This window comes from Plutella xylostella, chromosome 30, assembly GCF_932276165.1.
Source record: "Plutella xylostella chromosome 30, ilPluXylo3.1, whole genome shotgun sequence".
Lineage (NCBI taxonomy): Eukaryota > Metazoa > Arthropoda > Insecta > Lepidoptera > Plutellidae > Plutella > Plutella xylostella.
The window spans coordinates 1,435,017-1,458,068 of NC_064010.1; the positions used below are offsets into that span (position 1 = coordinate 1,435,017).

Sequence of the window (23,052 nt, forward strand, 5' to 3'; positions counted from 1 at the left end):
TAGAGCAAACTAGGTCGAGAAAGCGATTGTTTTTATTGGGGATGTTGTTAAACTGATTAAGATTGCATAAATACAATGTTTCAAATAGTAGAGATGACTTTTTATCATTAGGGTAACTAGCTTCCATCATGCTTGGTTTCTGGGACTGTGTCCAGGTAAGGTTAGGGGCGTTAAAATCACCTATTAATAGAAATTGGCTATTACCGTCACTCAATGCAGTATTATTCAGAATATTATGTTGGCAATTTGAGTAAAAACTCTCTAGGTTTGTAATTGATAAGTCGGGGGGTAAGTAACAAAGACATATATTCAATATTGGATCTGCTGAATTTTGAGGTATAATACTTATCCAGACATCCTCCAAGTGACTATCCCAAGACTCCTGACGAATAACATTGAGGTTTTTCGCTGTAGCGATAAGGACGCCACCACCTTCTTCTTTATGTGAACTTGTGTTTTGGCGGTCTTTACGAAACACGTTGAATCTTTTATCAAATATCTCTCCATCAAATATGCTATCATTTAAATTTGTTTCGGTTAGGCAAATTATATCATAGTTACAGTTAAGCATACTTTTATAGAAATCTGTTAGTTTAGTCCTAATTCTATTGACGTTTTGATAGTAAATTAAAACCATTTTTGAGAGTAAAGAGTACAAAAATATAAAAGTATGTAATTTCAAAGTAAAATCTAAAATAATGACAGTAGTTACTTAGGTACATTAGTGCTAACAGTTGGTTGAATGAGTTTACAGAGAGATTCTTCGTTTTTCACATGGAATACTTTTGAGGTGTCGTCCTTGCGAAGATTGATTTGGCCATACCTAACCCATACATACTTATAATTATTCTCCTTTGCAAATTTCCTTGCCGAAGCATGAAGCTGTTTTTGATCTGGAGATAGGTGCTCAGATAGATATATTCTGTCATTTCTACCTGTTTTCTGAAAACCGAGATGTGATACGTTGAGTTTTTCCTTCTCGTCAGGATGTGATTTATTAAATCTAACTGCGGCGGATATAACTTTATCACGAAGATCTGATGTAGAGAGCGTAACTAGTATATTTCTTGGAAGATCAGAGTCAGCCTTCATTTTCGCTACACGGCGACATGCCTTAATCTCACTCTCAGGTACCGTAACATTTAGACATTCGCACAGACGTTTGAATAATGACTTAACATTTTCATCACGATTTTCCGGGATAGCCTGTAACTCAAGATTATTGCTGCGAGAGATTTTTTCCATAGTAGAGATCCGTGAGTTCAGTTTATCAATTTCGTGCTTCATCCGCAACTGTTCAGTTTCCATTGTTTTAATAACCGTGTCTTTTTGCTTTAACTCTTTCTGCATGTCTTTCTGTTCAGCGCAAATAAAATCAGTTGTTGACGTAAAGTCTACCTTAAGTTCTTCAACTGCTGATTTAACCTCAATCGCCACCAGGGCCTTTAGGTCAGACTTTATATCCTCTCTAAGTGCCGCCCGTAGACTGACCATTGTACTCGAGGAAGGCTCTAGCTTACGGTCCAATGACTGTTCGAACAGCTTTCTAATGTTGTCTAAAGATAGTTCAGATGTTGCGGCAACTGCTTTTTGCGATGAAAATTTCGTGGTAGTATTGGAGGAGAACGAAGATCGCACAGGTGTATTGTCATTTAATCTACGACGAGTAACGTTAGTACATCCTGGGCAAGTAAGACTTGCAAGTTCGTCCTTGTTGGGTTCTGCAGTGACATTCAAGCAAGTAAAACAAAACACCGCCTTGCAGGTATTACACGATAATATTCTCTTTCCAGTAGTCTCAGTGGAACAGCCGCTGCAATTCATCTTTAATGGCAGAATTCCCCGCTTTAGTGATTGCAAGTGAACAAGCTAGCTATAATGTTCCAAAGCACGTTAGAAAGGTATGCTTAGTTTCGTAGCGTGCCGTCGATTAAAATTGGCTAAGCGGTCAAAGCGTCGGCCCCAGGTCCACGGGCCGCGGGTTCGAGCCCACGTTCTGCGCCTTAGCTTTTTTAAATTATTTTCTAGCTTGCGTGCAAATGAGTGTAGGTACTCACTGGGCGTCCGAGGCAGGAGGGAAGAGGGAGTGAGACGTCCGACACAAACCAATATGGCCGCTGTGCCTTATGGGAGACTCCCCAAGATGAAACGAGAGCCACCGATGTTGTACAACACGTCACCAAAAACTTGAATATTTAGAATGTATTATAAAATATATCGACAGAGCCAACAGAACACACGTCCGTCCGATCCGAACTGTACTTGAGGAAAAAAAAGTTTATAGTTTGAATATATTATCTAAAATTTGAATTTGTGCCTTCAGAATCGACATCAATACCTCGTCAATGTCCTCCGTAGTCCAGTTGCTCGGCGGCACTAGATGCGCCATGGCGACGGCGACGATGCTCATGGGGGTGCCCTGCTTGCCGCGGTGCTCTTCCAGACACTTACCTCATCGGTCTCGTTGAAGTTGCCGCGCATCATCATCATCAGCCTTTAGCAGTCCACTGCCGGAAAGCACGCCACTGGATTCGATCTATAGCTTTCCGCATCCAATCATTATCAGCTACCTTTTTAGGTCGTTACCTGATCTGGCCGGAGCGCATCCTACACTACGTTTGCCTAGTCGCGGCTTCCACCACTCCAGACTTTTGCCTCATCGGTAATCGGTTCTTCGACAGTTGCTATTGCTAGGCTTCGTGATGTATGCCATTGCGATGGAGATGATACTGTAACAATTATCTAAAACAAAACCTCTGTATTATGATGATGACAAAGATAATACCTCGTCAATGTCCTCCGTAGTCCAGTTGCTCGGCGGCACTAGATGCGCCATGGCGACGGCGACGATGCTCATGGGGGTGCCCTGCTTGCCGCGGTGCTCCTCCGGGAACTTCTCGTCGGTCTCGTTGAAGTTGCCGCGCATCACCCAGCGGTTGTGGTCGACGGCTGCACAGATGAAGATAGAGATAGAAAGAAAGAAAGAAGAAAGAAAATATTGTTTATTACAGTAACTAAGGCTAGGACCTACCTATTAGGTATACAAAGATACCTGTGCCAGGCGGCCCGGCTCTTTTATAATTATGACATACTTTATATACCTATATATGCTAACGCGGTTAGGCTAGGTTAGATTAACATTAACAGTAGGAAAAATAAAGTATTCTTGGAAGAAAGACATAAGCAAGTGTTTAAAAAACGAAATTTGTCAAATTTATTAGGCGTTTTACTACATTTGTTAAATTACCTATGTCTTAAGCTTTTGTGGTAAGACCCATAGAGTATTTTACAGGTGAATTAAAGCGTCCCATTGAAGAATGACTTTGAAGAATGGAAGCGCCAGACTCCTTAAGAGTAACGGGAATGAAGAAGAAGAATAACAAAGTTACACAGGAATAAAAATATTGTACTGATGGACTTATTTATCAATGTGATGGTGATTATGTATCAATATAATGACGTCAAGATGTCAGGATGTGAGAATGAAAAAATAATAAGTAATAATGTTATGAAATCACTTACGCTTCAATTTGTTAATCGGCTCGGGCAACCTCTTCAGCCTCTCAAAGACCAGAACATCGGATATCGCGAACGGTTTTCTTCTCATGCCCATAGCTATTTGATCCATGAAATATTCGCACAGACGTAGAATCTTGTCGAAGCACATGAGACAGGCTTTGCCGCCCTCTCGAATCCCAACCTAACAATATAAAGGTATATTATATGATCTAGATGATATAAATTATGAGATATAAATTGAATAATGATGATAATAACAGAATTGATTATCATCTTATACAAGTTTGCTTACCTTAGTCCCATATCGATCAGCAGGCCAAGGGACGTAAATGTAAATGAAGCCGCCTTCATGCCATATGGCTGTTTCCACTTCACCAGGTATCTGCAAAAATGCAAATTCCATATCAATAATAGCAAAACAACAAACTTAAGTAACCTACGTGCGTTCTGTAATGCTGAGCAGTTCTATGATATTGTTTTATCGGCACTTCAAGCAGTAGATAGTAGTAGGTACCTTATAAGGGAGATTTTAGATTTAACAACCTCCCCCTCCAGACTTCGAACAATTCATTTGTAGATTTTATAATTGAGGCTAAACAGGAACTCAGCATGCCATGTACTATTATTTAGTTAAAAATAAATAAATCTTACTTGTAGGACCCCAGCATCCGATTCTTTGAAGAATTGTTCGATACCTCTACAAAGATCGAACACGTTTTTGTCATTTGTCACCAGTTTGCCCCAAACAGCTATACCTCTTTCCTGTTACAAAAAAGGGTACTTAGGAAGTAGGTAATAAGATTAAATGTACACATAAGATATATGTCAAAAACATTCAAAGATATATTTTGCTTAAATTCAAAATTAAAAATAGATTTTGTTTACTTACTCTAAAAAAGTACTCCTTATCTCGGATCATAAACTCTTTCTTCAGTTCGCCCAGTACCAAAAGACGTATCGGTCCTCCCCTGTCAGCCAAAGATTCCTGAAAGGAAGTAATTCTAAGTTTTTTTGTGCTTTTTGATGGATGGATGGCATTAAAGTGCATAATGATATTGAGATTATCTTTCCATATATCACAATTTGCAATACCTACTTTGATATTGGAGGTATACACTTTTCTGGCCAACGACCAACACCAACAAACCACTACACTGGTGGTAGTTGAAAAATGAAGTCCGAAAAGGCACCTTCCTTGATCGAGGTCGTTGACTTAAGGTTTGTTGAATTCTAATGTCCAGAGGTGGTAACGGTAGCTGATTAAGTAGCAGCTGATGACGAAAACGTAAAACACACATACCCGATACAAGTTATACCCGACATCGAGCGTCTCATCGAGGGTATCTTCGTTCCAGGCGCGGGCTCGCAGTCGACGCAACATGGCCAGCGACGCCACGCAACACGCTATAGCTGTGTAGATTTTGAATGATTGGTACCTGGTTGGAAGGGTTAAGAATAATTTAGCTAATACATTATTATGGGCTTACATAAGCATCAGTTAAGTGACCAAGGCGGGAAAATGTGACGGAGGGTTAGAAGGTTCGCACATAAAGTCATCTTTATGTATAATTATTTATTTTCAATCGAACTTATATCAAGATCCCTCATCATGGAAATAGCAAAGAAAGGAGATAGATTGCTTTGAACTTGTGACAGTTGGAACATTAATCGGAGCAGTGGTGACATTATCATCATCACCCGTAGAGCTTTACTGCTGGTCATAGGCCTATCCTAAGTAGTGCCACAACTTTGTCCTCGGCCTTCCTCATCCAGCCACGAATGGACACCTATCTAAGGTCAAGATGATGATATTCTTGTCTAGTTTTTAAATTACTAGCTATAGTTCTTATATTATGCTATTTCAGCACTATTTTAAGGATTTGCACTCAAATACCAGATTGTGAGAGTGTGTTTTGTCTTACCGTTTACTGGCCATGTGCCTCGTAGCTCGCAGAATCCACCGTCCAATGTCCAGCTGTCGGAACTGAGTGGGGTAGGTCTTGGCCGCTTTGTCGACAATACTGTGGATCACTTCCTCGGATTTGGTCTGCATTAAATCTGCTCGGTCATCTCTGACAGATTAAAAAGAAAGTTCAGTTATTTCAGAGAATCATAAACAACATAATTATAGAGGTAATCAAAAAAGTTTTGTATTCTTACAAGATAAAATGATGCTATAAGGGGTACCCCCCTTAATCTTAATCTTAATCTTAAATTAACAATTTACAAACAAGATGGTGTGTAACATACAAATACAAAACAAAAAACTGTCCACAATTTGTTCACTGTCCAAACCTGAGGAAGTGGGGTGTTATTTATCGAGAGTTTTCTTTGCACCGACACTCCATCTTGTTCGTTTATTGTTAATCTAAGGTTATAATCATAAATATGCTAAAAATAAGTATTCACCTGCCAAACATGTGCTCGTCCATAAGAGGGCTGTACAGAAAGAAATCTTCACCCCTCATAGCCATAATTTCTTCAAGTGTGAGCTGAGTTCCCTTTTCTGGTGCCACAGGGGGGACAGGTTTTTCTTCTTTCTGTTAGAATTATAAATTTAGATCCCTAGATACATACAATTTCAAATAAACTTAAAAGAATACCAAATTATGCTTAATCTTACATCTTTTTTTCCACCTCTATTGAAATAATCTTTGACTCTTGATCTGGACCTTTTTCGAGAGGTTGCTACGCTCAGTTTACTTATTGATTGTAATGGGTATTGTCCCTGAAAATAAAATGCATAATTTTATTTAATGATGATAGTGAAGCCTTACTTAATGCTGTAAAAACTTATGACAAATTTATTTTTACCTTTTGTTTCAATTCGTATAGCAAATTTCTGTACATGGCCTCCCATTCATTGCGACAATGAGCTTTATGCGCTTTCATATCTATATCGTACATTGGCTGACGAATTAGTGGCTCTTTTTGCATAATCTGAAAAGAGAACATCAACTTAGGATTATTTAAAACGGAACCCTACTGCATTACATTATGAATAAGAAATCATCAAGATAGCTGTCATGTGGAATTGAAGCTGGACTGTGGGGATTTAATAATAATAATAGAAAATAACTAAGTAGTAGTTATAATACTAATAATTTAATAGACATTGTAAATACATAATAAAGACAAGAAACATGTGGAAACTCAATTTTCCTAGACACTAGTGATTTAACAAAACGCTCTTTACAGATCAAGAAACTTATACTCACCTCAATATTGGTAATAGTTATCGCCGGTGGTGGTTTCCCCTTTTCCATATCTTCAAGGTCTCCGTAATTGGACAGGAAATCAGTTAAGAAGGAGGAAATGCCAGCGTATCGGAGAAAAGCTGCAGCTCCAAATTGTGCACAGCATCCTGGTGTTAGTGGTCTAGGGAAGAAAATAATATTTCACTAACCTCATTAGTTCAACTGTGGTTCAAGATCTTTGTCGTTTACTAAGTGACATGCAGCTTATATATTTTATACAAATTCATAAAATTATAGTATAATAGAATCATGTACTTACAAACAGCCTAGCCAACCTACAAATGAAATCAGTACGCGCATAAGCTATATAAAACATTATGAGAAGTAGCTCGTCGAACTCACGCATGTTCCGGCTGTCCGACTTCATTCAGCATGTGCGGATCAAATATGTAGATGATGGTTTGTGCCGAACTATTAGCCTCGGCATCGGGCGGGTGGCCCCAGACGTAGAAATGTTTGTCGCCGACCGTGAGGATGAAAGAAAACGTGGTGCCGATGCGTTTCTCCATAATCCTGGAAAATAACTTATTTATCCATCTATAGACAGAGTTAATTTAATCTTCTTCAATGCTAATGTGTGATATACTAAAAATACGTTTTTTATTGGACTTTACCATCAGCTAGATTAGATTAGGTTAGATTTGTTTATTGATAATTATTCATTACAATACATGTCAATATTAAATATAACAGTAAAAGTGATACATAAGTATACCAAACATTAAAATTAAATAATTAGCTAGATCATGGTCGTCAAGTGCTGGACATGGGCCTCTCTAAACGAGCGTTACAGCATTATGACTGTCCACCACCTTGATCATCCAACAATGTTGACAGTCCAGTAGGCCACTGGGCGTGAAACACTATGAACCCTTCCAAGCTTTACTAGGTACACATACTTATTATACGCCATCACCAGTGAAAATGGCAATTCAAACTATCACATCAAGATAAACTTACTCTACAAGGTCCATCACAGAATCTGTGCTATCTTCAGGCTTCGTCAGTACTCCAGCTTCCACTTCATCCAGCTTGAATGTGTATTTTATGTCGTGTAAAAAGAACGCAGGTATCAATAAATTGAGGTTCAGAGCTGGGTTCCCTGTTCAAATAAAAAAATTGTTATAAAACAATCTTACATGAAGATAAATGAATTTGGTCGTAACTGATAACATTTAAGCTTAACAGTTGTATTTTTTTTAAAGATACCATTGAGTACGATCATGAAATATTTCAGTAAGTAGGTACATATTCATAATTAAAAAAAATCTAAACCTTTATAGCACTTCAAAGCCAGCAAGCACTGCCTATAGAACTGGTCGCCATTTCTTATGATATCGTCCACATCTTGCTTTACCAGTTGCGATGCCTCTTTCTCATCGAGCATGGCTCTGCATATTGCCGCTATGCACGCTGTTTGGGTACCTGTAGAATCATAATCATCATCAGGTTTTCTGCAATATATGTAATATGTTTCGACATAATTATTATTGCTTGAGCATCAAATTTTAACTGCAGTCATTTTATGTATTTGGGTCAACATGGAATAGAACGTCATCTAGATAATCATTAGAAGCTGTTTATTATTAAAGAATACACTGTAAGTAATGGATCAAAATCAATAATCATTTAAACTTACCGCAAGTATAAGATGATATGTACCGTCTAGAGTTGCAAGCCAAGGTGCCTTGCAGCATCATCTTGTTAGTGTCAACTAGGACGAAATTATGCCAAATCTGAAAATGTCGAATTCATCATCACCATTCTATGTAGGTAGGTAATTTATGATCGACAATTCCCGATTTACTATCATCATCACCATAGACAATAGACATATTATGCCTCTCCCAAATAGTTTGACATTGCAATACTCTATCATCGCGTCGGCCTTCTTCTCCAACCAAAGTCGTCTGTCCAACGGAGGGCTGGAGGGCAGACTGTGACTCTGGAGTTATGAGTATACGCCTGTTTGTGAAAGGTTAAGTCCCATGGGTTTAAAAGGGTTAAAAAAAGTATTTTAGGACCTTTTTCAAAGTGCTTCCAGCGGTCAAGGGTTGTGTCATCTCCTCTGGGGGTATCCTGGCCAGTTTCGGCCGTGGTTCCTTCTTCTGGGTGTGCGGCGGCACCCATGGTACGATCTTCAGCTGTGGCTTGTATACCGTCTGTGAAAGAATCATATTTGTTGACGAGGTTGTCATCCTAAACAAAAAAGGTGTCTTTTACATAAGCAAAATTTTGTTGCGATAGCAGCCGAAAGGATCTCAATTATATCAACCTTGGGATTGGCACATTCAAGAGATACATGAATTTCACTACCTCGAAATGTGTGTGAACTGAATTCCTAAAAGTCTTCAAAATATAAGGACCACTGTGAGTCGATTAGATGCAAGATCATAACACACGTGACTTCACACTCTCCCCTACTGAGCAGCAGGAGTAAAACAAAAACATACCATTGCTTGTGTTCACTAAAACAAAAGACTCACAACAGGCGGAGGCTTCTGCGGCGGCGGCGGTGGGGCCCAAGGCTTGGTCTTGATCGGCACCTGCGTCACTTCGGGCCACTGCTTCTTGAACCGCAGCTGTCTCTGCGCCGCTCTCTCTAGCGCTGCTCTGGAGGTTTTCATTAGCAAAAGGAGAGTTCATTAGCTAAGCAAAAAGTGTACATTTGAATCTGCCTGCTACCAATCTCTTCCTCTCCTATCCTATTATATGAATAAATTACTTATGCCTACCTAATATGTGAAGACATGTCACATAATACGGCCATCAGACCACAAGCTATGTAGAACATGTATTATGGGTATCGGACAGCTAACACACAGTTAGATACATTTTTATAATATACAAATTAACACCTACCTAACTTCATCATCATCATCATCATTAGCCTTCTATCGCCCACTGTTGGGTGTAGGCCTCCTTATTTGTACGCCAATTCTATCTAACTTATTTAATATTAAATAATATAGGTAGGTAGGTAACACAGCTGGGTCACTTACTCTTGGGCTAAAACAGAGTCGGTTTTTGGAATTTCTTCAAGTTCCAATTTTGCACCTTTTTTCCCTCGCTCTTTGCTTCGGTCCCTTGGGCTTTTTCTACCCTTTGATTCGTCCCTATCCTTTTTACCTTTCTTTCCTTTCCTACCCTTCGATTTGCTGCTACCCTTACTGCTTTCACTACCCTTGGATTTATTCCGTTTCCTCTTTCTTTTTTCTTTCGATCCGCTTCTATCTTTCCGGCTTTTCCTTTCTTTCGATGGATCCCTATCTTTTCTTTCTTTAGACGTTTCTCTGTCTTTGACACTCTTATTGTCTTTAGGTGTTTCTTTATCTTTGTCAGTCTTTCTGTCTTTAGATTGTCCCCTACTTGTATCTCCAACTTTGGCGTCTTTTACATTTGCTTTGTCCTTGTCTTTTAACCTTTTATCTGACGGGGCGTCACCTCCAGCCGCTTGACTGTAAGTAATATAAGGCAAGTAGTTAGAACCTATAATTTATAAACATTAAAAAAACTATATTAAAAAATACAGCCCGTCTAGTACAGGTTTGATAGGTCGTCGAAAACTATAAAAGTTTCAGTTTTCTCACATACCTACAAAGTAGCGTTTCTAGCGGAAACTATTATGAAACTTTTGACAGATAATGTATGCAGGTGACAGAAGAAAACCATTTTTTTTTTCGGTTACATAAATTGCAAAACTCGTACTAGAGGCCCTGATCTTGTTTTGTTCCATCGACACGATACGGTTTATAGGTACTACCTACTACCTCCGTAGAGGTGAATACTTCTATAGCTACTTAGGCCTGGGTCTCCTATTTACGCCGTAGATCTCGTCCAGCGTCACGCCGTAGGCCGCGTCACGATGCCCACTATGTCTACGCGCCAACGTCGGCATGTGAGGGAGACCGCATCAGTACATTTCTATAGTGAGCATCATGACGCGGCCTACGGCGTGACGCTGGACGCGATCTACGGCGTAAATAGGAGACCCGGGCCTTAGAAAACCGCACGTACTACCTATGACAGAATGTTAAAGTTTATTTAATTACAAGGCATACCCTTTTTTGCCGGCCATATTGGCAGTCTCCTTTGTAGATTTCTCAACCATTTTCTATGAAGACTGGTCTGAAATCCAATAAGTAAATAGGAATTGTTTACAAGGGTGTACCCAGGTAGGGGCAGGGGGGGGCAGCTGCCCCCCCTAGAAGATAAAATAAACGTAAATTTTTTCTGCTAAGTCGGAATTAAAAACGTGTTATCTACTCTTACCTACCTACCTATTTTGTTTTTTATCTTAATCAAACTAATTAAGGTCAACTGGGGTTACGTTGTATTTTTAGATCACTAAATTTTTTCGGAATAATGGGAGCAAAGGTATGAAAAATTTAATGTAAAAGTGAGATATTTACTTTAACAAACTAACGACTATTGAACAACTATTTCTTAACAAATTTAAAGCATTGATTTCTTTGCTGGAATCTAATAAAAGTGACTTATTTAGTGTCTTAAAAAAATCGTGATTTTGAACGCATTTTCCAGGTTTGAGGCAAATGTGTTTTTAGTATGTAACTATTCAATAGGTAAGCTTTCCGTGAAAAAAATAAGAGAGTTTTATCCAGTTAATTTTTTTGTGCAATAGTATGGCAGTTAACTTAGCCAAAAGAAACTATTGACGAATTCACAGATGATTTAGTAGAAATCACGAAAATGCGTCTAATTTTCATGGACGCATTTACTCCATGATAAATCCAATTAACATTTTTATGAAAAAAGAACTACCTAAGTACTCCTGTAAAGTGAGTAAGAATGTAGATTTAATAGTGGTGAGTGACAGTAGTTGTGAATAAAATAAAGTAACACCCATACATCCTCTCATTTATATTCTTTAGAAAAATAGTAAGATTGGATCAAATACGGGTATTAAACTTAGATATCAATTAAAATATGTGCATGGCAAAACCCATACTCTTCAATAAGTTTAGTGTTCATAAATAGTAAAAATCCTTATCGAGCTGGTTTCAGTGATCGTAACTGATCACTGAGGTTAACACATGGCACGGTCAGCCTTGGATGGATGACCGATTTCAAATGGTTCTTTTCTGGACGCTTCCGTGCTTTGGATGGCACGTTAAGCCGTGGGTCCCGGTTGCTGCTTCGGCAGCAGTTGTTAAGTCTAGTCAGAGGCCTTCGAGAAAAAATCTGACAGTCGGGTTGTACACTTACACTTACCCGACAACTTTAATGCATTGTACTCAATAAAAAACGGCGATACAAATTTACAGCGAAAAGCGGGTGACTACAGTCGTGAGCATAATTATGTATGTATTAAAAGGTTGACGATTTCTGTTTTGAGGCAATGCGTTGCAACAATCGCAATAGCCCCATTACGCCTAATGCATTTACCCCGAGACTTTTATCAAACATAAAAAAATTTACATCATTAATTCATCAAATAAAGCTATTTCATTGAAAATTTGTGTCTATATAAGTAGCCCAATGACTATTGTTTAGAATACCTACTGAATAAAATCAATTGATAAAGAAAACTTTAGATTCACATTTTCAATCACCTGTCACAGTACCAAACTTTAAAAAAAATGTGCAAATCACAAAATGACTGAATACTTGGATAATATTATGTTGACTACAACACCATCTGTCTGCAGTTCATGTAAAGTATTTAGTTTAAAAGCCACCGTAACTAGATGGCATTTTTCAATATTGATAATGATAAAGCCGTTTTCAAATAGGATCGAAAAGATTAATTTGGCCCGTAGACGCAATTGGCCTAGTTGACCTTAATAAAAGACAATTTTCATGATTTTTGTTTCAATATACCCGACCAACCATCTCAAGAGCTGCCCCCCCCCCCCTAGCTGAAATCCTGGGTACGCCCTTGAATTGTTATCTTCATGAATCTACAACATGATCAACCGAAGGGTACAGCGAGCGGTTCAAATCGGATACAGATGGAAGCTAGGTATTTAACACATAAATTAGTATTTTTTTTAAATACAGAGGGAAGTTATAATAGGTAACACATAAATTAGTAGGTAAGTAGGTATTTCCTGTTTTTAGTATCTTTGTCGGGTCAAGGCTATAGCCGAACCCAAAGACCAACCCAAGCCCACCCCAAGGCATTATAAAGAGGAATAAGCTGCTTATATTGTGACTACGTATCATAATATTCGTACCAAATGCACTTCTGCCTACTCCTCATGGGAGAAGGTACCTACATCTATAAAAATAAGTGAACTTTATAATAAGCCATAAATAGCGAGGGTTTATCTAAATGCTTAATCATTGGTTGGGTAGATACTTAGAATTAAATTAAAATAGCGATCTCAAGCTCACATGCTGCTCAAGCACATCCACATAAACACCACTGCTACACACATCACACACAACACGTCCCTGGATTTGTAACAAATGTTGCTGTTTTTTTAAAAACTCCGCCTGTATACTTTTAGGCGCAGGCCACCGTACATTTTCATCATCATAAGCCTGAAATACATGGTCACTGCTGGACAAAGGTATCCAGGAGTAACTACGACAAAACTTAGTACTCCTCAGAGCCCTAAGCCTTCTTCATCCAGCTATCGCATACAGGTCATCAGATTTTCAGCAGTAGGTACCTACCTACCTACTTACTTGTACTAAAACTTAAAGTAGATGTGGAATATCGGACTTATACTAACATAGTAACTGTAACTATAATGCGTACTATCATAGTAACTACGTAATTGTGGGTACCTACCAAGAGTTCTTAGTAATTTTGTTACACACAATAATTTTGTAAATAATATTTTCCTCCTGTTTACAAACAAAATAATCCACAAACTACATAGGATAGGAACTTTATGGATTTTAAAAAAATATGTCAAGAACTCAAAAATTTCTTAAATTTTGAATTTTGGAGTTTTACCGCCAAATTTTAGTTTATGACACCTTCATCCTCAGAATAATTACAGCCTCGATTTGGTCTAATCACCCGAGTCCGCGTTGTTCTATGGGTCTAATCCAAATAACGAAGTTTTTCTTCTAATAAAATAATTTTATCATTTAAAATCGAGAGATTGATTAAATTTAAACTTCTACTATGATTCGATTGTAATCGATTATTTTGTCAGTGTCGCGTCGCTATGCCATATTCGTTACTGTGCAATCTCTATGTTTTTTTAAATCTTTCCTTCACTCACCACAACCAAATCATTCGTTCTTTTATCTGTCAAATCTCATTTGTCACATCTGTCAAAAAAAGAAAATTTGTGATTCGAACTCTACATTATTTTTCATTAATTTAAATCGTAAATAATTCAATAAATTACAATGTCTGACGAGAAAAATGACCAGCCGAAGGTGGTGGATTCCGAATTGGATGACCTATTAGATAGTAAGTTTTCAGATTTTTTATATCTCATGGTCAAAGTATTACACAACTCTAAACATAACCTTTACATTTTTGGTTATAAATGTAAATTGGAGTTACCTGCTTTTATAAATAGTATATTTTGGTATGACGAGGTAGGGGGAATACTTTGGGGCATAATAACAATTTTCCAGAAGTTATTATTCTGACAGCCAATTTTTTTCGCATTTGATTTTCCGTCAAAATGTCATAATTTCATCATCAAAATAAAATATTTTTACTTACCTCAAGTATTTGCTCCCATAACATTAAAGTAATCCTCCTACTACATTTAGATCCTTAATTTTATTATGACCTATGACTGCGACAGAATATTTAGATAATAAAAGTAGGTAAGTATTCTATTGTTAAAACTCATGGCCAAAGTCATTATAAAGTATAATAGGCACAGTGGCAAGCTCAAACAATTTTCATACACTTACACAAGGATTAAGAAAATATGAGAAATAGATAGATCCATTTATGAGAATAGTGTCAGTTAGTGATGGCCCAGGATGATCTATGCATCACTTGAAAATGCTCATTATGTACATCCCATTCTATTCAATATCATCCAACCCTCTTAACAAAACCTTCGTTACATTCCAGGTGCCCTAGAAGACATGAAGAAGCGGCAAGGAGACGGCCAAGCCAACCCCGACGCGGCCGGTGCTGACGGAGAAGCACCACAAATGTGGAACGAGGAGTTTATCAAGGAAGCCGCTGCACAGTTTGAAAGCAATATGGCAGCGATACTAGGCAGCTTTAGCGGTGTACCCGGTAATTATATTTTGAGGTGGAGTCATCTCAGCTATTGCTAGGCTTGCTGCTCCAGTTTACTCGGGAGCTAGGCTGGCGGAGCTGAAAATAAATAAGGGAATATGTACAAAGATTCCACTCGAGAGAGGAACTTAATCATTTAAGACTTAAAACCCTAAGCATTTATTCTGTTCTATTCTATTCTGAGAGGGGTCAAGTAAGTTTATTTTTTTCTCTATTCTTTTTCAGTCTGAAATGACAATGGGCAGATTGGGACCACCCTCCAATAGCATTAAGACTAACATCGTTGGATAGGTCTTGTCAATAGGAATAACTTTTGCTTTGACAGCTTTGTTGTCACAGTTGTCCGTTCAGAGATATTTGACTTATAAGTTCCGATACTCGTCAGTAGGGTTTCGTTTTTCCCGACCTTTTTCTGTTCCCGGGAAACGGGAATTTTTTTCTAGATTTCCCGGGAATTCCCGGGAAACGGGAATTTATTTTTAATGCTTGGTTTTGCTATTTTCGGATATTAAAAGTCTATAAAAACACTTACAATTAAATCAAATATACTTTTATCACTCGTATATGTAGAAAAAAGCAACAGTCAGATAAATTAACAAACAAAATTATGATTTTTGTCATGCCAAATCATTGTTTTTTCTTAATTGTAAATTAAAAAATAACAAAGGTATTATAATTAAAAGGTTGAAAATAATATTATTATGACATATATTATAATTCAAATAGAAAATTAATTACACTTGAGGTAATGTTTTAGAAAAATTAATTCATTCAACGATTTATCGCTCAACCTACCTTATTTTGGTGTTTTCTATGCGTTAGTAATTTTATAAAAAAATAACGCGGACACAAAATGGGGACATAAAAAAAATATGATAGGCGTCAGATTAGCGTTAGCTTTTACATACTCTTTGGTCACGTATGTAAAAGCCGATCAATTGTTTGGTTTTAGGTAGGCGGTAGGACCAACAGATAAATAAAGATGAAAATATTGAATCAGGAAGAGGTGAAACAAGGTGATATACAGGGTGTTGCAAAATTGTTATACTAAGCCGAAACCTACATGTGCAGCATGGTATATCTAAGCCCGAAACTGAAATCAGAATTTGTAAATTCGCGAAAAAAATAATCCATAGTAAAAAGTCACGTGACCAACAAAGTTTCTATGGAAAATGAATTTTTTTTTTCGCGAATTTTCAAATTCTGATTTCAGTTTCAGGCTTAGATATACCATGCCGCACATGTAGGTTTCGGCTTAGTATACTCTTTTTGCAACACCCTGTAGATGAGTCATTTATCTTTGCAATGCAGCTGAGCAAAAACAATTTCACGTAGGATTTTCCAATAATTTACAACAAAACCGAGTTTCTGATCGAAAACGACAAGCCTGCCGATATATTTTTTTGGTTTAAGGTAGGGGAAACAGATAAATAAAGATGAAAATATAGCATAGAATCGATTAAAAATCAAACCCGGGAATTCCCGGGAATGCTATTTTTTTTCCCGGTTTCGGGAAGGACAAATTTCCCGGGAATTCCCGGGAACGGGAATTCCCGGGAACACGGGAACGAAACCCTACTCGTCAGTTCATCTTACTGCTATTGGAGGCTGGACTACCCTCCAATAGCATTAAGACTAACGTCGTTGGATAGGTCTTGTCAATAGGAATAACTTTTGCTTTGACAGCTTTGTTGTCACAGTTGTCCGTTCAGAGATATTTGACTTATAAGTTCCGATACTCGTCAGTTCATCTTACTGCTATTGGAGGCTGGACCACCCTCCAATAGCAGTAAGACTAATGTCGTTGGATAGGTTTTGTCAATAGGAATAACCTTTACTTTGACAGCTTTGTTGCCACAGTTGTCCGTTCAGAGATATTTGACTTATAAGTTCCGATACTCGTCAGTTCATCTTACTGCTATTGGAGGATGGACCACTCTCCGATAGCAGTAAGACTAACGTCGTTGGATAGGTTTTGTCAATAGGAATAACCTTTACTTTGACAGCTTTGTTGTCACAGTTGTCCGTTCAGAGATATTTGACTTATAAGTTCCGATACTCGTCAGTTCATCTTACTGCTATTGGAGGATGGACCACTCTCCGATAGCAGTAAGACTAACGTCGTTGGATAGGTCTTGTCAATAGGAATAACTTTTGCTTTGACAGCTTTGTTGTCACAGTTGTCCGTTCAGAGATATTTGACTTATAAGTTCCGATACTCGTCAGTTCATCTTACTGCTATTGGAGGCTGGACTACCCTCCAATAGCATTAAGACTAACATCGTTGGATAGGTCTTGTCAATAGGAATAACTTTTGCTTTGACAGCTTTGTTGTCACAGTTGTCCGTTCAGAGATATTTGACTTATAAGTTCCGATACTCGTCAGTTCATCTTACTGCTATTGGAGGGTGGTCCAGCCTCTCAACAAAGCTGTCAAAGCAAAAGTTATTCCTATTGACAAGACCTATCCAACGATGTTAGTCTTATTGCTATTGGAGGGTGGTCCCAGCTCCCATATATTTTTGCCCATCCTCTTTTCATGATTTTTTCTCTCTCCAGGTTTAAAGAAAACATGAACTTTCATATTAATTTAATTCACTATTTGGTCTGACAAAAAATAGTATATTAACAATGATTTGAGGGTAAACATTAAGCTATAGTTGTTTTTTTCTAAATAGATTCTAGTTCTAATGTAGAGTTTAGCTATGAAGCTAAAAACAGCATTTTTGTTGCAGAGGATCAGATAACCCAAGATCAAATAGCGCAAACTTTTTCAAAAATGGCTGGTGAGATATGTGTTGTTTTGTTTATTGTGTCACATTAATTGTGCATGTCCTTGCTAACTAATGATAATGAATGTCTATTTCAAATTCATCTACTGAGCATACAATAACAAGATTTTTATTTTAGGCCATTTGTTTTTCCAGTTAGCAAATAAGTACATATAATATTATTTCTGACACCAAAAAATAATGTAGGTACACCAAAGCTAGAAATTTATTTGCACCTCACCCTAGGGTAATTATTAGCATATCAGTGATAAACTAGGACACTAAACCACATCTAGGGTTTATAAGATTTGCAAACTGTCCAGAGTTCGCCAGACATAAGTATAAAGTACAGTAAAGTTGATATTATGTCACTAGGGGATGCTGCTTTTGTAGACCTCCTTATTTAATTTCTACTAAGTAAGGTATTAGATTACATAAGAATCACTATGCACATTACAAGTATGTACAAGAAGGCTATACTTTATGAGGTACTTCATTCGTATGCACTAAACTCATGCATCTTCCTAAAATATATTGCTTGTCCTGCACCTAACAAAAGAGCCTAGCACGTGAGCAAGACACAAGTTCACATCAAGATGTCAACGCTAGCAGAATCACCTATTTTCGCTGTTTTCTAACATTCTGTATATCACTCTGTTTTTCACTTACAAACCCCGTTTTACAACACCCTGTATATCATGTTCCTCTCACCACACAGAAGCGGCAGCCCAAGTACTGAAGGCCCCAGCCCCGGGCGACGCGCCGGCCGTGGAGGCTGACCCCAGTGCTGGGAACAGAGTTGCTACTGCTGAGGAGGTGAGCTTTTTACGCGATCATCTGCTAACGTCTGTAAAGCCCGATCCATACTCTCTACGAAAGTTTTTCTAATGACGAGCACTGCTAAATAGGGCCTCTCGTATTCGCCGCGTCTCGTGTAGTTGTTTTTTAAGTGTACCACCTTTGTAACACCCTAGAGTTTTCCTTGTAAATAGGTGTATCTTTAAAAGCGAGTTTTATTACAATAAAAATATGAAGTTTAACCTATAAACCAGCTACATAGCTTTAAAAAACCGCCTTTAAACCATTGCCTAAACTACTAAACAATTAATCATATTCCCTATGTATATCTTTTGAGGTGAACGCGGCGATCTCACAAACACTCCAGAACCTCAACACCAATGCTGAGAGTCTACAGAACCCATTCTCTGACCAGGACATAGCCAATATGTTTAGCAACTTCAACTTGGCTGGCGAAGAGGGACAGGTAAATATAATAGTTACTAATATTACATACATTATAAACACAGGGTGAGTGTGTTTTTGAGGGTAATAATAAAGGTTCGGACCTTCTGTTCCGTTCCTATTAAGATAAGCTTATCTTCGTACGCAACGGACGCATCACATTCAGTAATCTTTGTATAAAGATTCACACAAGTGCGTCCACTTCATCGTCATTGCTGACGCCGTTTCTCTATACGTTTATTAAAATCCGTTGAATCCAATACGAAGGATAGGTGGCCTAATGTATTCGTAAAATAAACATTATATACTTTATTACTGAAAACCTTTACAACACCTTCATAATCATTTCCCAACATTACAGAATGCCCATTCAGTTACAATTTCTTTGTTAAAACCCCTCTATAATCTTCTCAACATCTCCAACATCTCACTAACCTCCAAACCACCTCCTCCGCAGGAAGGCAACATGTTCGTCCCGTTCATGCAGGGCATGATGCAGTCTCTCCTCTCCAAGGAGGTTCTCTATCCGTCCCTGAAGGAGCTGGTTGAAAAGTACCCGGCCTGGCTGGAGGAGAACAAGGGGAAGATTGACCAGGACGAGTATGAACGGTGAGTTGTATATACTAAAAAGGCCGGTTAACAAGCACAGAGAAAAGCGACCGTTGACCTTTGCATCTATAACTACTAAGGGCGGAGAATAAGGGTAACATCGACCAGGAGGAGTATGAACGGTGAGTTGTATACCATTTATACAGGGTGTCCCGATATGTCAAGTCTTATACAGGTGTCCCAAAAGTCAACGACAGTAATTTACACACATGATCAACTAGTCATACTGACGGCAAAATTATTATCGTTGACTTATGGGACACCCTGTATATGAAGCGGTTGACAGACTATGTGACAGTGGCGGATGGACTAATATTCAAGAAAACCTGCGGAGAATCAGTCAGAAAGGCAGTAAGCGGTGAGTTTATGGGGTCTGCGACCGCTGCACTGGTCTGTTATCGACGTCGCGATGCTTGGAAAATAGGGGCGGCTTAGAAAAACTAACCACCCTTTGTACTTTTATTTTGTTATATTTGTACAATAAAGGATTAAATAAATATCTATACTTATTATGTTGTTTCAGATTCTCGCAACAGAAAGAGCTGATGGACAAAGTGTGTGTTGCCCTAGAACCAGAACAGGAGAGCGACCCCGAGGACGTTAAGCGGAAGCGCTTCGAGACCGTGCTGGAGCTCATGCAGAAGGTAATGGGAGCTGATTTATACAGGGTGTTGCAAAAATGGTATAACGAGGCCGAAATCTACGTAAAATCTAATGAAATTAGAATGTCAAAAAACCGTGCTGGAGCTCATGCAGAAGGTAATAGGAGCTGTTTTATAAAATGATGAGGATTTTTGACAATTAAACTGAGGTTAAAGTAGGGAGGGGGGGGGGGTTAAAAAAAGAGTTTGGGAGGTTTCGGGGAGTTTTGGGATTCGTGCGGTTTGCATGTGTAGGGTGTCCCAGAATTCAATTAATTTATTTTACAAAAACCTAAAATTTTCCCCCTATATAAAAGACTAGGTCCCCCTGACATTCATCATCGTCAGCCTAGATAGCAGTCCGCTGCTGGACGCACATCACTGGATGTTATCTATAGCTATCCGCATCCAATCTTAACTAGCCACCTTTCGCAAGCCGTCACCCCATCTAGCCGGAGGGCATCCCACACTACCCTGTCAGTACTACCTATTTTTATAACCTAATTCTCCTCGTCCCCAGATGCAAGACCTAGGCCAGCCGCCCACAGAGCTGGTGGGCGACATGGGCCCGCCCCAAGGCTTTGCCCCTCCACCCGGCGCCATGGACGGCAGCCAGTGCTCAGTCATGTAACGAGAGGTAAAAGTAGGGGGGGGGGGGAAGTGAATAAAAAAATGGGGTAAGAATTGCGAGAAAGATTTTTTAGTGGGTTTAAAACTTTAAAGTAATGTTGTCGTGCGGCTAGCAGAAGCTCTAGGATTTTTGACAATTAAACTGGGTTAAAAGTAGGGGGGAGGAAAGGTTATAAAAAAGAGTTTTGGGGAGTTTGATGTAATGTGGGATTCGTGCGGTTAGCCTGTCTAGGTTTTTTTCGCATAGTCGTGATAAAAACACTATTAACTAAATAAAAAAATAACTTTTTACGTACCAGAGATTTAGGGCGAAGCAGTGGACGGCACTAGTTTTATTTGCTGTATGGTGGAGATTTATATACAAATTTGCGCCATAGAGTAAATAATAGCCCTAAGTTTCTACTAATGAGCCAGTATAGTGTATAAAAAATATGGGGTTATGCCAATGGGGAATAAAAGTCTTCAACTAAAATATTTTGTCATAATTATGGTCAATCGTTCATTAAAAAATACCTATGTTTGAATGTACCTACAGTTTGTATAAAAAGAGGAGGATTCGTAAGTTCAAAATGGCCATTTTGGAATGTCTCGATTTGTATGTCTTATGTGAAAGTTGTAAAAAATTTTGAATGGCGAAGAAATGCACTGTTTAGTCAAAAAACATAAAATAAGGGGGGTTATATGATATGTATTGGATAGTATTATTCTATGCATTGTTACCATAGATAAAATAAAGTAATTATAACTATTTTATATATGGCGACAAAAAACACATTTGACACCATATTATAGTGCCTACAAATATTTTAAAACACATTTATAAATTTACACTTTAATTGTAAAGTTAACATACATCACCCTTTGTATTGTAAACAGGGTGGAATTTTATCAATAATTCAGTCAGACCCCTTAGCATGAATTTTCATCGTGAACGTGACGTGAAATTTTGTATGGAAATTTTAGTTCTACTACCGACCGCCAGGGGCGCTGTTCATATTTTCATACAAAGTTACTCAATGAATTCTACTTCACGTTCACGATGAAAATTCATGCTAAGGGGTCAGATACAATATTATTATTATCTATAATGTTGAATGCTGACCAAAATCGCTTTGCAGGTATTGCAAAAAACGTTCATTTTTGCGTCGCGCTTTAGGGTCAAGCTAATTAAATTCAATACTATAATAATTATACTCAAGCACCCTACTTTTTAGTACTTATTTGGAGTTGGGTTCATTGACCTGCCCTTGAGAAGTTGATAAAAATACCACCCTGTATATGACTATTGTGTTCGCATTAGCACAATAAAATGTAAGACTGTGCCGTTTTCAATTATTATATTGTTAATAATAATATTTATTCTTTTTACTTTATGTATAAAGATTTTTACTGATTTTACCATAATATTATGTATTAGGTAAGTATTTATGTATTCCTTTGTTTGCACTAAAGACACCCTTGAATGGTTTAACGTAATTTATTTTGTGGTTAAACAATCATTATTCTCTTACATATTGTACTGTTGAATGGTAAATAATAATAATTATAATTCTTTGCAAACCAAGACCAAACGAAGGCTTTTTTTCTCAGAAACAATATGACTTTCTAGAGGATCATTTTATACAGGGGAGACAAAAATCTTCTGCAATAGGATATCAAGGAGACCAAAAAGATACGTTGTGTTTGTGAAGAAAAAAAAACCCTTCAAAATGTCTCGTATGTTTGTTTTTAAATATCAAAGTGATAAGGATTACTTTTTAAAATTTTATACATCGATAAAGCTTATCAAATAGCAGTCAAAGGGTTAAATTATAAAAGAGTCTGGCTATTTGAATTAAATAATTGAAGAGAAGAATAAAATTATTTGAAGGCGCCACTTAGTATGTGAGAAAACGTAAACTTTTATAGTTTTCACCACACTGTCAAACCTTTACTAGAACCCCTGTATGCCTACTGGTTTTTATTTAAATAGCTAGACTCTTCAGCTTAGTAAATGTATAAATTTATAATGTATAAAAGTGTGCTTTTAAAATTTTATATGAGATAGGGTTTCGGGAGAAGGGGATAAAAATATATAAATATTGTATAAAATTACTTTATGTATTTTGTACTTTATATAGAGAGCTGTAGTGATTCTTTTGTTGGACGTGCCAAAGATAAATAAAAAAACATGATAAAAATTAACAAAA

The 23,052-nt window shown here is 37.7% G+C and overlaps 2 protein-coding genes across 3 annotated transcripts in view; one reads left to right on the top strand and one right to left on the bottom strand.

Moving 5' to 3' along the window:
* The window catches only part of LOC105391105, a 61,786-nt gene extending 48,121 nt beyond the window's left edge, over window positions 1-13,665 (bottom strand). The window contains exons 1-20 of the mRNA XM_048631905.1: window positions 13,537-13,665; window positions 10,838-10,904; window positions 9,779-10,234; window positions 9,263-9,389; window positions 8,801-8,938; window positions 8,416-8,512; window positions 8,052-8,201; window positions 7,737-7,878; window positions 7,119-7,289; window positions 6,738-6,897; window positions 6,334-6,459; window positions 6,143-6,247; window positions 5,929-6,059; window positions 5,442-5,591; window positions 4,820-4,955; window positions 4,409-4,504; window positions 4,171-4,281; window positions 3,812-3,901; window positions 3,523-3,700; window positions 2,786-2,949 (exon numbers count right to left, since the gene is read on the bottom strand). Coding sequence (XP_048487862.1) covers window positions 2,786-2,949; window positions 3,523-3,700; window positions 3,812-3,901; window positions 4,171-4,281; window positions 4,409-4,504; window positions 4,820-4,955; window positions 5,442-5,591; window positions 5,929-6,059; window positions 6,143-6,247; window positions 6,334-6,459; window positions 6,738-6,897; window positions 7,119-7,289; window positions 7,737-7,878; window positions 8,052-8,201; window positions 8,416-8,512; window positions 8,801-8,938; window positions 9,263-9,389; window positions 9,779-10,234; window positions 10,838-10,887 — 2,778 coding nt within the window. The 5' untranslated portion in view covers window positions 10,888-10,904; window positions 13,537-13,665. The remainder of the gene's footprint in view (window positions 1-2,785; window positions 2,950-3,522; window positions 3,701-3,811; window positions 3,902-4,170; window positions 4,282-4,408; window positions 4,505-4,819; window positions 4,956-5,441; window positions 5,592-5,928; window positions 6,060-6,142; window positions 6,248-6,333; window positions 6,460-6,737; window positions 6,898-7,118; window positions 7,290-7,736; window positions 7,879-8,051; window positions 8,202-8,415; window positions 8,513-8,800; window positions 8,939-9,262; window positions 9,390-9,778; window positions 10,235-10,837; window positions 10,905-13,536) is intronic.
* A 333-nt stretch (window positions 13,666-13,998) lies between these two features.
* Window positions 13,999-22,629, top strand: LOC105391104 (peroxisomal biogenesis factor 19). Of its 2 annotated transcripts, XM_038121687.2 has the most exons (8): window positions 14,001-14,172; window positions 14,797-14,967; window positions 17,706-17,756; window positions 18,460-18,557; window positions 18,877-19,005; window positions 19,441-19,592; window positions 20,116-20,236; window positions 20,754-22,629. In XM_038121687.2, the coding sequence occupies exons 1-8, from the start codon at window positions 14,109-14,111 to the stop codon at window positions 20,862-20,864; spliced, it is 897 nt and encodes a 298-aa protein (XP_037977615.2). In that variant the 5' UTR covers window positions 14,001-14,108; the 3' UTR covers window positions 20,865-22,629. The 2 variants fall into 2 exon arrangements, with proteins under 2 accessions (XP_037977616.2, XP_037977615.2); XM_038121688.2 differs by lacking the exon at window positions 17,706-17,756 and having other exon boundaries at window positions 13,999-14,172.
* Window positions 22,630-23,052: the final 423 nt, after the last annotated feature.